Source organism: Leptodactylus fuscus, chromosome 8 (assembly GCF_031893055.1).
Source record: "Leptodactylus fuscus isolate aLepFus1 chromosome 8, aLepFus1.hap2, whole genome shotgun sequence".
In the NCBI taxonomy this organism is placed as follows: Eukaryota; Metazoa; Chordata; class Amphibia; order Anura; family Leptodactylidae; genus Leptodactylus; species Leptodactylus fuscus.
Window position 1 is genome coordinate 86,461,778 of NC_134272.1, and position 13,348 is coordinate 86,475,125.

Consider the following 13,348-nt stretch of genomic DNA (forward strand, 5'->3'; position numbering starts at 1 on the left):
GAGTCCAAAACCAGCAATCTAAATACCAAATAGCGCTCCCTCCTGGCTGTGCCACATGTGACATTACGCCCGTTATCCCGGGTACACCAGGGTCATACATGTGGAGTATAAACTGCAGTTTGGGCACTGAGCAGGGCGCAGAAGGGAAGGAGCGCTGTGCGGCTTTTGGGGTGCAGGTTTAGATGTTTGGATGCCGTGTTTGCAGAGCCCCTGAGGTGCCAATAAAGTAGAATCCCGTAAGGAGTGACCCCATTTTGAGAACTGCACCCCTCAAGTAATTTATTAAGGGATGTAGAGCGCCTCAATGATGTGACTGCAGAGCGGAGTATATAAGCTGTGCGGGGTACACTGGCTGCTCCAAGTTCCCTATTATGTTCCCACTAGCGCCTATGATTGGGGAGGGGGGTCAGTTCTGGTGTCTTGTCCCCCTGGGGTGTCCGCTGATATCTGCTCGCACCGCATATACATTCCTTCCCTGCTGCGGCCATTTTGGCGGTTTTGTCGTCACATTGTAACAAGTTATATTTTTTTCTGGTGCTGTGGCCCTATGAGGGCTGAGTTTTTGCGGGATGATACGCAGTTTGTAATGACGCCATCATTGCGGTTTACCACACGTTTATTTAACACGTTTCGCCTGCGCTTTGTCCCCCCACAATACAGTTTTACCCCATAGGGGGCAGCTTCATAGGGATGTCACAGCTTTTACCACAAGTTTACTACCGACTAGTCCCTTATTAGAGAACCTGCTCACGTGCTGCCTTCCAGTCCTCCACCACTAGCTGGCGCTCTCCCGCCTGCACGTCAGACTAATTCTGCTCAGCCAGTGAAGAGTTAGCGGCTCACACGTCACAGACCACGCCTCCTTCCTCAGTGGCGCGAAAACCTGCTCCACCCCTCGGTTACCATTGGCTGACACTGGCGCGAAACTGCTCACGTGGGGTCGAGGACTGGCGCGAAACTCCAGCGTTGTCCCGTCAGTGAAACAGAGACTCGAAAGAGAAGCGGAGAATGGACGTGAACGAGCCCAACGTGACCGCCGCGGCCGCTGCTGCCCAGCTGGTGAAGGACGAGGTGGCGGAGAAGTGCCAGAAACTGTTCCAGGACTTCTTGGAGGAGTGAGTGTCCCGGGAGGCGAAGTCTGGTCCCGGCCCTCTGTGTATACTGGCCTCCATATTGCCATCCCCCTCTATATACCGACCCCAGCCCTCGCCTCTTACCTATATACTGTATAGCCATACAGCTCCCTATGGGGTGATAAGATGTGCAATTGCTAATACCAACCAATCAAATTACAGCTTTTATAATCTCTCCTGCATGGGGTTTATAGAAGCTGCAATCTGATTGGTTGCTGCTCTGTCTATTTAAAGGGGTTGTTTAGATCACCTCTTTTTTTTGTACAAAGAGACTGGGAAAAGTGAGGGGAAAAAATGTGCCCCCTCCTGGTGGTCCGGAGACTCTCACTGAGCTCTCCGCTTCTGCTGATTCCATCATGTGTTATGGCTGAAGTAAAGTTATTGGGACGTCACTTGTTTGGGTCACCTGTCACCTCCCAATTACTTCAGCTGCTGATTGGCCACTTGTGATGGGAACTTCCAAAACAAGTCAATGGAGCATCTGGAATGGAGAAGCTCGGTTTCAGTTTTTTCGCGGCCTTGCCATTTAAAAAAAAAAAAAAAAAGGTTTATCCTGGATGACCCCTTTAATTCTGCTGCGGTCACATGGACGATGCGAGGTCCATTAGCAGTGACATAATTAGGACTCACGGGGCCCCATGGTGAACCTTTGACATGAGGCACCCCCCCCCCCCCCCCCCAACCGACGCCGAAGAACCAGACCGACCCCCCCGCATTCCTGCACGCACTTATATGCCCCATAGTGGCCCCTGCGCACAGTATTATGCCCCATAGTGGCCCCTGCGCACAGTGTTATGCCCCATAGTGGCCCCTGCGCACAGTATTATGCCCCATAGTGGCCCCTGCGCACAGTATTATGCCCCATAGTGGCCCCTGCGCACAGTATTATGCCCCATAGTGGCCCCTGCGCACAGTATTATGCCCCATAGTGGCCCCTGCGCACAGTATTATGCCCCATAGTGGCCCCTGCGCACAGTATTATGCCCCATAGTGGCCCCTGCGCACAGTATTATGCCCCATAGTGGCCCCTGCGCACAGTATTATGCCCCATAGTGGCCCCTGCGCACAGTATTATGCCCCATAGTGGCCCCTGCGCACAGTATTATGCCCCATAGTGGCCCCTGCGCACAGTATTATGCCCCATAGTGGCCCCTGCGCACAGTATTATGCCCCATAGTGGCCCCTGCGCACAGTATTATGCCCCATTGTGGCCCCTGCGCACAGTATTATGCCCCATTGTGGACACCCATTAGCAATTACTATACTCTGGGGTCTTTTCAGACCCCAGAGTATAATAATCAGAGACTGAGAGGGGGATACAAACCTAAACACTATTACTTACATATCCCTGCGCTCCCCGCTATCTTCAATGACGTCAGGATCAGTAAGTAAGTAGGGTCCGTTATTGGCTGGAGTAACTCCAGCCGGTAACAGCCTATTAAAAAAAAATGCAGTGCTAGCGGCTGTCACCGGGCCCCCTAATGTCCCGGGCCCTGTGGCAGCTGCCTCCGCTGCTTCCCCGGTTATTACGCCACTGTCCGTTAGCCTGAACAATGGAAAACCGCTCCGTCCTGCCCATCAGTGTCCACGTAAAACACATTCAGAATCAGCGCGTACAAAGCTGATCGCATTCATTTCAATGGGAGCCGGCATACGAGCGCTCCCCATTGAAATGAATGGGATCTGCTTTGTACGCGCTGATTCTGAAGTGTTTTAACGTTCAGTATCAGTCAGCGTTTACTCGGTGTGAATGCACCCAAGTGGTCTTTTGATGGACCAGAACAGACAGGCCACATCAGGCAGTATCTGTGCTGGGGGTCTGGTGTACATCCATCAGAAATTACTAATCCAAAAACAAATGCATTATTAAATCAGAGGCCACCTGGGATCTGTCTGTGTCTGCTGTCATTTCCATCATCAGACAGACCAGAAGAACGGAATTTGTGGCACAGATGAGGACTTACTGCTTGTCAGACAAAAATTTGGGCTGTGGCACTTCTTCTTCAAGTGTTTTTGGTTGGATCTCCCCAGACAGACATCTGGTGCAGGTGTAAACCTTCGCCTGATAAGTGTGAGCTGTCACATGTAGTGCAGGAACTGCCCAATCACGTGACCTGGGGGTCAGAACCTGCCCAGCCCCAATCACATGACCTGGGGGGTCAGAACCTGCCCAGACCCCAAACATTCAGTTTAGAAAGAATCCCTGAGAAAATCACTGAAAAGGAAAAAAAAAAAACCCGTGGACTTTCTACTTCCATTATACCTATAGGGAAGCCGCCGGTGTGGGGTTTTTGTTTTGTTTTATGGAACGTTTCATGAATGTGTGTGTCATCCTTGTGCAGGTGCCGTGCTAATCTCTATTGTTCCAATATATTTATTTTTAGTATACGGGCTGCCGAAGCGAGCACAAGCCGCCAGCGTTTCTGTAGGTATAATTGACAGGCTGCGATTCCCGAAACGCTGACTGTTCTAGACGTTACAGCGTGTCTGCTGCGCTTATATTTTCCGTGTTGAGTGTCAGTGGGATTCACTAGGTATTTTTCCAAATCATTTGCACCATGTGGGGTCTTGACCTTAAGGCCACACACAATGAAAAGCAGCTGAAAACCATGCAAAAGAACACCCCCCCCCCCCAGTGTTTTTTTTTTTTTTTTATAGCTCTTCTCCTGGTTCTATAAAACACAGCAAGGTTTTTTTTTTTCCTGCTGCATTGTTTGCTTTAGCTTTGGAGCAATGGAGATTGTCGTAGAAAATTGGCGGAGAGAAGTCCTGCTCGGAGGCGTTTTCTCTCCACCACTTTGTTTGAAAGGGAGACAGATCCCGTTATAGCAGGGGTAGGGAACCTTAGGCTCTCCAGCTGCTGTGAAACTACAACTCCCAGCATGCTCCATTCACTTCCATGGGAGTTCCCAGAACAGCAGAGCCAGTATGCATGCTGGGAGTTGTAGTTTTGCAACAGCTGGAGAGCCGTACGTTCCCTACCCCTGCGTTATAGTCTTGGTGGTCCGTGTGTAACCGTTGTTAAAGCGGGCCGACTCTCTGTCGTTCAGGTCCTATGACGGGGTGAGAGCCCAGTGCTGGTGTGGACCTAGCGTCAGACTGCATTATGTCACTCATTGTGCAGATTGACTTGGAGATTTTACAAGACACCCAAAGGCTTCGTTCACGGAGCTCTGATGTGCTGCAGTGCACTTGTAGCTGTCACGGCCTGATCTTCTGTTACTTGCTATACTGTAAATTAAGGTCCATAGAACCTGCAGTCAGGATGAGATTTGCAGCTGTAAGACAGATCCTAAACATATTCTGGAGATGTTCACATGTTGCATTACCATTGCAGAAGTTTCTGTGACTGGAGTATCCATAATTCATGTTAGATAGGTACATGGATTTCTGCACAGCCCTTTAGTCATATGTCCCCCCTCCTTAGCTCAGCCATGTCTATAAATTACATTAATCTGATTCCGCCTCCTCTGTAATCTTCAGATATCAGAATGCTGATGGAGAATTGAAGTACAAGAGCGACGCCGAGGAGCTGATCCGTCCGGAGAGGAACACCCTGCTGGTCAGCTTCCAGGACCTGGAGCAATACAACCAGCAGCTGGCCACCACAGTCCAGGAGGAGTTCTACAGGTAAGGCGGAGGATGGTGATGATGGGCGTCCATCTCCTGAGGACGTGTGCACTGGAACAGTCATTCATCCTGACTCCTTCCTTTCTAGGGTCTACCCGTACCTGTGCAGAGCAGTCAGAGCTTTCGCAAGAGACCACGGCAATGTTCCCCAGAACAAGGAGTTCTATCTGGCCTTCCAAGATCTTCCAACCAGACACAAGTAAGGGATTATTAGCTCTTCTTTTTTCCACTTCATGCAGGGTCTCCATTTATTACAGATCTTGGTCGTGCACTTGCTATAGGATTGACTTGTCTGTGGTTGCATCGGAGGAAGCAGCCCAGCGAATGATGTGCAGGGAATGGGGCTGCAAAAATGTTTGTGTCTTGTTTGGTCCTTTTAAATGGAGTTTCAGGATCACAACAAAACCAATAATAATACTTTGTACGGTACGTGTACAGGCTTTATAGGAGCAGAGACGTCCGCTTGTGACCAAAATGTTAAAGCAACGCAGAGAGAACAAAGTTTTTATGGATTTGCAAATCCGCTTACAAGTACATCAGGGATGGACCAGATTCAGAGGTTGAAATTGTCACTTGCATCTTCTTGCAGAGCCGGGGCACTTGTGGCTGTAGGTAACTCGGCTGCCCTGGTGCACTTGCCAGTTTGCATATCCATAAATGTTCATCTCTGTATTGCATCCTTGGTTTGTGACCTTGTGTCTTTTTGCCCCATTAGACACCCACATGGCACTGTTATTGATTTTGTGAAACATTTTGATCGTGATAGACCCCGTGTGGTGTGCATGGATAGATGCCACCTGGTTACTGATCTAGTTTTGCTTTTCTATGTGACTTTGTAGTTGCCTCTAGTTTGCAGCCACATTGGTTAATCCATCAGAAAATCTGTATATTACGCTAAAATATCTTCTGATTGTTAATATTCTTGCAGGATCAGAGAGCTGACCACGCCTCGCATTGGCTCCCTGATGAGGATCAGCGGTCAGGTGGTGCGGACTCACCCTGTGCACCCAGAGCTGGTCAGCGGCACCTTCATGTGTCTGGATTGTCAGACTCTGGTCAAAGATGTGGAGCAGCAGTTCAAGTACACGCAGCCCAGTATCTGCAGGAACCCAGTGTGCGCCAACAGGAGGAGGTTCATGCTGGACACCAACAAATCCAGATTTGTGGATTTCCAAAAGGCAAGTTAAATACGTGACAGAATTCCTGTGGGAGATAGTTTACCTGCTGTGATGTATTATACTGTATAGTGTGGCACGGCTCCTGACTCCTGTATTGCTTTTACCTTGTATTTGCAGGTTCGTATCCAGGAGACACAGGCCGAGCTCCCACGTGGCAGTATTCCACGCAGCGTTGAAATAATTTTACGTGCAGAGGCGGTGGAGTCGTGTCAGGCCGGAGACCGATGTGACTTTACAGGGTGTCTTATTGTTGTCCCCGATGTGTCTCAGCTTGCTACTCCAGGTACTTGGGTTTGCAGGCTATCTGTAAAGATATAACAACTAGTGATAATGCGATATATATAGCATGCATATTATCGCTGCTGTATCAGAATCCCATGACTGTTGCTCATGAGGACTATGGTTATGGGACTTGGGTTCAGGTGAACGCCACATTCTGTTCAGTACATACCAAGCACAGTGCCACACACTGGCTATGTTCAGTATTGCAGCTCAGCTCATTATCCTGACTTGGATTTGGCTGCTTACAGGCCATGTGACCGCTGAACGTAATGTCACATGAACGGTGAAGCTTCTTCCTCTTGGGATCTGCTAAATAGCTGATCTGCAGGGGGTCGGATCTCCGCTGATCTTAAATCGATGGCCTATACAAAGTCATGAATTAAACATACCGGTTTATCATATATTGTTATACACCTATATATTAAATGATGGGTACAGGATTGTCTTCAGAGAGAGAATTGTAAGAATAACCATTTGTGTTCCTCCCAGGTGTCCGTGCTGAGACCAGCTCCCGAGTTGGAGGAGCTGAGGGCTACGAAGCTGAAGGAGTCCGTGGTCTCAAAGCCCTTGGAGTCAGAGACTTGTCCTACAGACTCGTCTTTCTTGCTTGCTATGTTGCTCCTACAAATCCCAGGGTGAGTAACACAAGGTCGAGGGCGGACAATGGTTTCTTCTAGTACATTAGAGCGGTGCAAGGAGGAACGGTGAAGGGGCTACAGCGTGGCCTCACTGCCTTATCTGTTCATATTCTAGTGCTGGGATGTGAACCTGAAAGCTAGTCATTGCCAGCAACGTTCTCTTGATTTTGTCATTGCCTAGTGGGAAGACAAAACTATTGCAAATAGTGGCTGATATACGAAGCTACACCTACGTGCATGGAATGAGGCCTGAGCTGTTCTGTAGAGTCAGGCCGTTATAGTCTAGTGCTCATTCATCCGATTTTTTTTTTTTTTCAGTTCGGCGGCAAAGACCTTCATGAAGAAGACATGACTGCCGAGAGCATCAAGAACCAGATGTCTGCTAAGGAATGGGAGAAGGTGTTTGAGATGAGCCAAGACAAAAACCTCTACCACAACCTGTGCACCAGCCTCTTCCCTACTGTGCATGGTGAGCGAGTCCCTCCTAGTGGACATTATATAACTGTATACACAGATGTAGCATGCACGTCACCCAGCTGTTGCATAATACCATAAAACCCAATGTAAAGTCATTAGAAAAAAAAACATTAATGGTATTTGTTGTCTTTGATAAGTTCTCAATGCAACACTTTAACCAGTTGCATAAGTTCAGGTTAACTCTGCGACGTCTGCTAATAAGATCTAGATAATCTCTTCAATCCTATTCCTTCTATCCCCGGTGCAGGTAATGATGAGGTGAAGAGGGGCATCTTACTTATGCTGTTTGGCGGTGTCCCAAAGACCACCATGGAGGGCACATCGCTGCGTGGTGACGTTAACGTGTGCATTGTCGGAGATCCAAGTACAGCCAAGAGTCAGTTCCTGAAGTGAGTATTGCTCAGAAATCACCGATAACCTTTGTGTTGTCCTCAATGTAAACGTCACTGAGGGACAATATGGCTGCCGGCTTTGTCACGTAGTTTTCCGAATGATTATATAATGATGATTCTCATGTTCCCATAGACAGGTGCCCGTGTTTATCCTTTTCTATAGGAGTAAGAGTCTCTTACTGCCATAAATTCCTAACCTTTACACCTTAGCACATAGTGATAATAGGCCGGCGTGAACCTTGGCCAGTCATTTGTGCTGCAGATAACTGTCTGCTATGTAATGGCGCTTACAATATATAACATAGGACAACACCGATTATAGGAGAGGTCAAGGTGACTGGGCCTATAATCTCTGGCATCATGGATCCCGTTGGAAGGGACTGGTTATTTTTTTGCTGTTCAGTTGGGTTCTGGACCAGGATTGTTTATATGTAATGGATTTCTCTGGCTGTTTCTGCAGGCACGTGGAGGAGTTCAGTCCCCGGGCGGTGTACACCAGCGGGAAGGCTTCCACTGCCGCCGGTCTGACTGCAGCTGTCGTGAAAGACGAGGAATCGCACGAGTTTGTGATTGAGGCTGGAGCGTTGATGTTGGCTGATAATGTGAGTGTTTTGCATTGGCTTCTTTCTGTCACTCGTCCATGCAGAGATCCTATCCGGGCTTCTGTATTTCTCACACGCGCTGACCTGGGTTGTTACTTTTTCAGGGTGTATGTTGTATTGATGAGTTTGACAAGATGGACCTCAAGGACCAAGTTGCAATTCACGAAGCCATGGAACAGCAAACCATTTCCATCACCAAAGCTGGTGTGAAGGTAAGCATCCTGATCTGCGGGTCATGCAGCCATTAGTACAAGCTGTAGATGACTGCTCTGACCCGTTCCTCTTGTACACCAGGCTACTCTGAACGCAAGGACATCCATCTTGGCTGCTGCAAATCCCGTCGGAGGTCGTTACGACAGGTCAAAGTCCCTGAAACAAAACGTGAACCTGTCTGCCCCCATCATGTCCAGATTTGATCTTTTCTTCATCCTGGTTGACGAATGTAATGAGGTAATGAATCCTATTTTGCTATTTAGTATTTTCCAATTTAAGGCAACTTTCTAATATTCTTTGTCGATTCCTCACCATTGTCAAGATCTCTCCTTGCTTTCAGTGAATGCAAGCGAGCAAAATGGCAAGCAGATATGTTAAGAATATTGGTTTAAAACACAGTAATTGTTATACAGGTCTTATTGTCCAGAGCTTAAAGCGCTAACCCGTCTGTGCTAGTAGCGTCCATGGATGGCAAACCACTTTGTGCTCCAATATTGTGGTATTTTACAGGTCACGGACTACGCCATTGCTCGACGTATTGTGGATCTCCACGCTAGGATCGAAGAGTCTATCGACAGAGTCTACACCCTGGATGAAGTCCGCAGATATCTGCTGTTTGCTCGACAGTTCAAGCCCAAAGTAATTTCCCAATAACTGAATCGCTTCCTTGTCACATTTTATTTTTGCACCCTGCTTACCAGATTCTCTGATCTTTCTGACAGATCTCCAAAGATTCTGAGAATTTCATAGTAGAACAGTATAAGCGCCTGCGTCAGAGGGATGGGTCCGGCGTCACCAAATCCGCATGGAGGATTACAGTCCGACAGCTGGAGAGCATGATCCGTCTGTCTGAGGCCATGGCCAGAATGCACTGCAGTGACGAGGTGAGGATACTTTGTATTTCTAGCAGGGTAAATCCTTCCTATATGGCCTGTAGGTTCCCCTACACGAATTGGTGCAATGGTGCCCTTCATGCACTCGCACCCCCACCCACCAGCGCTCTGGTGCTGGCATAGATTTCGGCTCTTGCATCAGTCTTCCAGTGTGAGTTATAGTAAATATGGCGGTCGGAGGTGTAGCCCCAACTTACCTCAATCCCTGCCCTGCTCTAGTCACCTTACAAAGTGACAGAGATGTGCAGAAACAACAAGTGGCGCATCTTTGGCACAAATTGGGGCCATGTCTCATTTTTGTGGTTGTACCTATGTCAGTAAATTCCCCCCCTATTAAGTGCTTTGCTCTACTTTTTGAGATCTATGGAGCTGAGTGAACTTGCCAAACTGATGCTCCATTCATAGGGAGGGATGGCACAGGACCTGGGGGTTTTGGGAATCGACCCTTCCCCCTATCCTATCATTTGTGTTGCTCCCATTTCAGCACACTATTCCAATAATGTGCTTAGTATGTAACTGGAGGAACATATACAAGTCCTAATGTGCTCTTTTTACATCAAGGTACATCCAAAACACGTGAAGGAAGCTTTCCGGTTACTGAACAAGTCTATTATCCGAGTAGAGACTCCAGATGTGAACTTGGATCAGGACGAAGAAATGGAAGTGGAGGAGTCGCAGGAGGAAGTGAATGGTGAGATCCGGTCCCTTGGCTTCTCCTGGAGTTGACCTGTGAGCGGCTCTACAGTATAGTCATTGCTTTCTGTGTTTTTAGGCGATTCCGGAGTACCCAACGGTCATGTCAATGGAATCAATGGCCGGGCAGACAGCGAACCTAAGGAGACGGCATCTAAACCTTCCCTGCGCCTCAGCTTTACTGAATACAAGCGAATCTCCAACCTGCTGGTTTTGCAGCTGAGAAAGATGGAAGGTGAGTAATCCTCCTCCTCCGATATGTATTCATCTGGCTGCAAAGATGGTCCGAGACTAATGCCTTGTCTGCTCTGCACAGATGAGGATGAATCTTCCCAGAAGCGAAGTGATCTTATTAACTGGTACCTGAAGGAGATCGAATCCGAGATAGACTCTGAAGAAGAACTCATGAACCGCAAGCAAATCATCGAGAAAGTGATTCACCGGCTCGTCCATTATGTGAGTAGTCCTTGTTATGTAATGCTCTTGTACAGATAAGATTCCTGAGCAAGGTCATGTAATCGGAGTGCGTAGGTTATATAGTGGCTGTCACTGAGCACAGTATTATAACATAGAATTGTGCAAGGCCTGGCAGGAACATGTAGGTGACTATTCGGCTGCCGCTACCTGAGCGAGCATCAAGTGGCTAGAAAAGGGCAAGGGGTGCAAGATATGAAGAATAACAGCCAGTGCACCCACCTAGTTGTGCTAAATAAGGCACAACACTGCTGAAGACTTTGTATCTCCAATCGGGGTGCAATGGTTAGGTGGTGACAGCCGTGGATGTTGTTCAAAGTCAAAATAATTGACTGGGATCGGTCCACAAACCAGTGGTTGTATCTGGACCCAGGAGGGGGTATTGTCAGCCTGTCCTTGGTGAGCGCTGGTCTTATCTTGCTTTCCTGGGTTTGGATATTTCCCTGATTCAGAGACTATCCCATCCTGAACTGGTTTTTAGCAACCTTAAGCCGCAGTATTAATGGAGGAGGAATAAAATGTGTTCCATGTCTTAAGGGTGCGTTCACACGATGTAAAATTGAGCGTGATCTGGTACGTATACGGCGTGTCAGTGTTTGAGTGCTCAAAAAGATCCCATTGATTCCAATGGGAGTTACGAGTGTATATGCTGCGTCATTTTGTGCCTGTGATTTTGTAAAATCACGGGCGCAAAATAATGCGGCGTATTTGCTCGTAACTCCCATTGAAATGAATGGGATCTTTTTGAGCGCGCATTCTGCTGACATGCCGTATACGTGCCAGATTGCGCTCCACTTTACTACGTGTAAACGCAGCCTAAACCAGATTTTCAACCTTTTTTAAATTTCCAGGATCAAATCCTGATAGAATTGTCTCAGACCGGCCTGAAGGGCTCCGGAGAGGAGGACGCCGCCGCCACAAAGGATGAGGACCCCTACTTGGTTGTCAACCCCAACTACATACTGGAGGACTAATGGACGTTTGGACTCTCGCTTTCCATCTAAAGACTTTTAGAACTTTTATCTTCAGATCTTACATTTTGGGATTTCCTTTTTGGAATGAACATTACATTTTATTAGGTTTTTAGGCATGACGCTGGGGGCAGGTTTTAGGTAAACTCTCCCTTGTCTGCATTTCAGCAGTGGCCAAAGCTTTGAAAGAATATTCCATGTTGGTTTTATTGTGGCCGCCATCGTCTAGGACGTCCTAAAAGGTGGTAACACCGGTGTTTGGTGTGAAGAGTGTGCAAGTCCTGGAGTAACCTCTATTACAGCGGTGCTGTACAAGGCAATGCTAAAGAAATTTTTTTCTTATTACTTTTAGTTGAAAATGTAATAAATTGGTTTATGGGGTTTTGCCTTGATGACCAGGGCTGAGACTCATGTAAATCTGCGATTGAAAATATTCATTTATCGCTGCCAAATTCCACACAACAGGTCAATTTCTCCTGCAGTGTAAATGAGATTTTTTTTTTTAAAATTTCATCAGCTTTGCTGCCACGTAAAATTGTGCAGATTTGCTGCACCAAAATCCTGTTCCAATTCTATGGGAACTTGTCCTAGGACTCGTCCTGCTCATGTGTCGTCCTAGATGTCTCCTTGAATATTCCACTTTCCTTCTTTGATTCCACTGTGTGACTCTGTATGTAATATAGTCATTTTATGCCTCATTTTTAAGGTCACTTTGAAGCGTCTTGTTGCCTTTTATTTAGTGGCATTACATTGTCACATTTTTTTACTTGGATGTCCATTCTGTATGTGACGCGTCTGGTCATGTTATACTGCTTACAATAAGTGCTGTAGATGTGACACAATGTATTACACGTTCATTGTATAAGTCTTTGTGTTTGAGGTTTTTTCTTCTCTGCTTATTTTTCGTGTCCTCAGAGATGGGCGGTATTCTATACTACTAGACAGCAGACAGTGAGCTGAACTTGGGGTATTGTCAGTTTCTCCAGTACGTGCCCGGGTGCTAGAGATATTAATGCCGTTAGTTTCGGTAATGATGCTGAGCCGTAAGGATCGCCTCTCTAATGGCAGAGCCGATATTGGTGCTGTAAGTAATGGCCGATCTATCCGTACAGCTGAATTCCATGTACTGTTGGCTTCCTAGTGGTATAGTATAATAACGCTGATATGAGGACATGAAAGGGCCTTACTGACAACCATAAGGATATGTTCATACAAGGGAATTTGGCATTAATTTTGATGCAGATTCCACCCGAACCTATAAAATGGGAGGCAGAAGTCGAAGCAGGACACTGAAATAATCCTGCCGTGGATTCAGCAGCTGATCAGCCCCAGAACCTGCAACATGAGACACTCGCTGATCAGCCCTAATCTTCAATGAAAGCTGGGGCAGAAAATGGAGATGAATCTGAGGCAGGAGTCAACCAAGTGAACAGACCCCAAGTGTGAATTCATATGATGCAGTAAGCACTACCAATAGCAGCAACATGGCGGCGCTCATCTTATAGTGGATTTTCTAAAAGATAAGTAGACAAAATAAAAGCAAAAATGTACAAAATGGCTGCTGTGTGTGAATACAGCGGGGACTTGGTAGTAATGCCCACAATAAGAGACTCCCATCAGACATTTAATCCCTTAATATACTCCATCCCCCCCCCCTTACCTTTTTTCCTCTTCCTCCTCCTCTGAACTCTCATAGGTGCTGTCACTTGTCCACGATGGCCTGTCCTAGCTAAATATCGAGACTTCTCCAGATCATAAAAACATTTAGGCAC

The 13,348-nt window shown here is 47.2% G+C and overlaps 1 protein-coding gene and 1 non-coding gene across 2 annotated transcripts; one reads left to right on the forward strand and one right to left on the reverse strand.

The window, feature by feature from the left end:
• Window positions 1-985: 985 nt before the first annotated feature.
• Window positions 986-11,705, forward strand: MCM6 (minichromosome maintenance complex component 6). Its single transcript, XM_075285653.1, has 17 exons — window positions 986-1,115; window positions 4,617-4,763; window positions 4,852-4,962; window positions 5,692-5,941; window positions 6,059-6,224; window positions 6,713-6,858; window positions 7,180-7,330; window positions 7,586-7,727; window positions 8,191-8,332; window positions 8,437-8,544; window positions 8,627-8,782; window positions 9,056-9,184; window positions 9,268-9,429; window positions 10,000-10,129; window positions 10,211-10,366; window positions 10,448-10,587; window positions 11,457-11,705. The coding sequence occupies exons 1-17, from the start codon at window positions 1,009-1,011 to the stop codon at window positions 11,577-11,579; spliced, it is 2,466 nt and encodes an 821-aa protein (XP_075141754.1). The 5' UTR covers window positions 986-1,008; the 3' UTR covers window positions 11,580-11,705.
• LOC142217764 (U6 spliceosomal RNA) lies at window positions 3,431-3,533 on the reverse strand. The gene has a single exon (XR_012717410.1). It is a non-coding gene; the product is annotated as a U6 spliceosomal RNA (small nuclear RNA).
• Window positions 11,706-13,348: the final 1,643 nt, after the last annotated feature.

Coding starts and splice junctions, on each gene's coding strand:
- MCM6 (XM_075285653.1), top strand. CDS start 1,009: ATGGACGTGAACGAGCCCAACGTGACCGCCGCGGCCGCTGCTGCCCAG. Junction 7,331..7,585: donor CCTCTTCCCTACTGTGCATG/GTGAGCGAGTCC, acceptor TCCCCGGTGCAG/GTAATGATGAGGTGAAGAGG. Junction 7,728..8,190: donor GCCAAGAGTCAGTTCCTGAA/GTGAGTATTGCT, acceptor CTGTTTCTGCAG/GCACGTGGAGGAGTTCAGTC.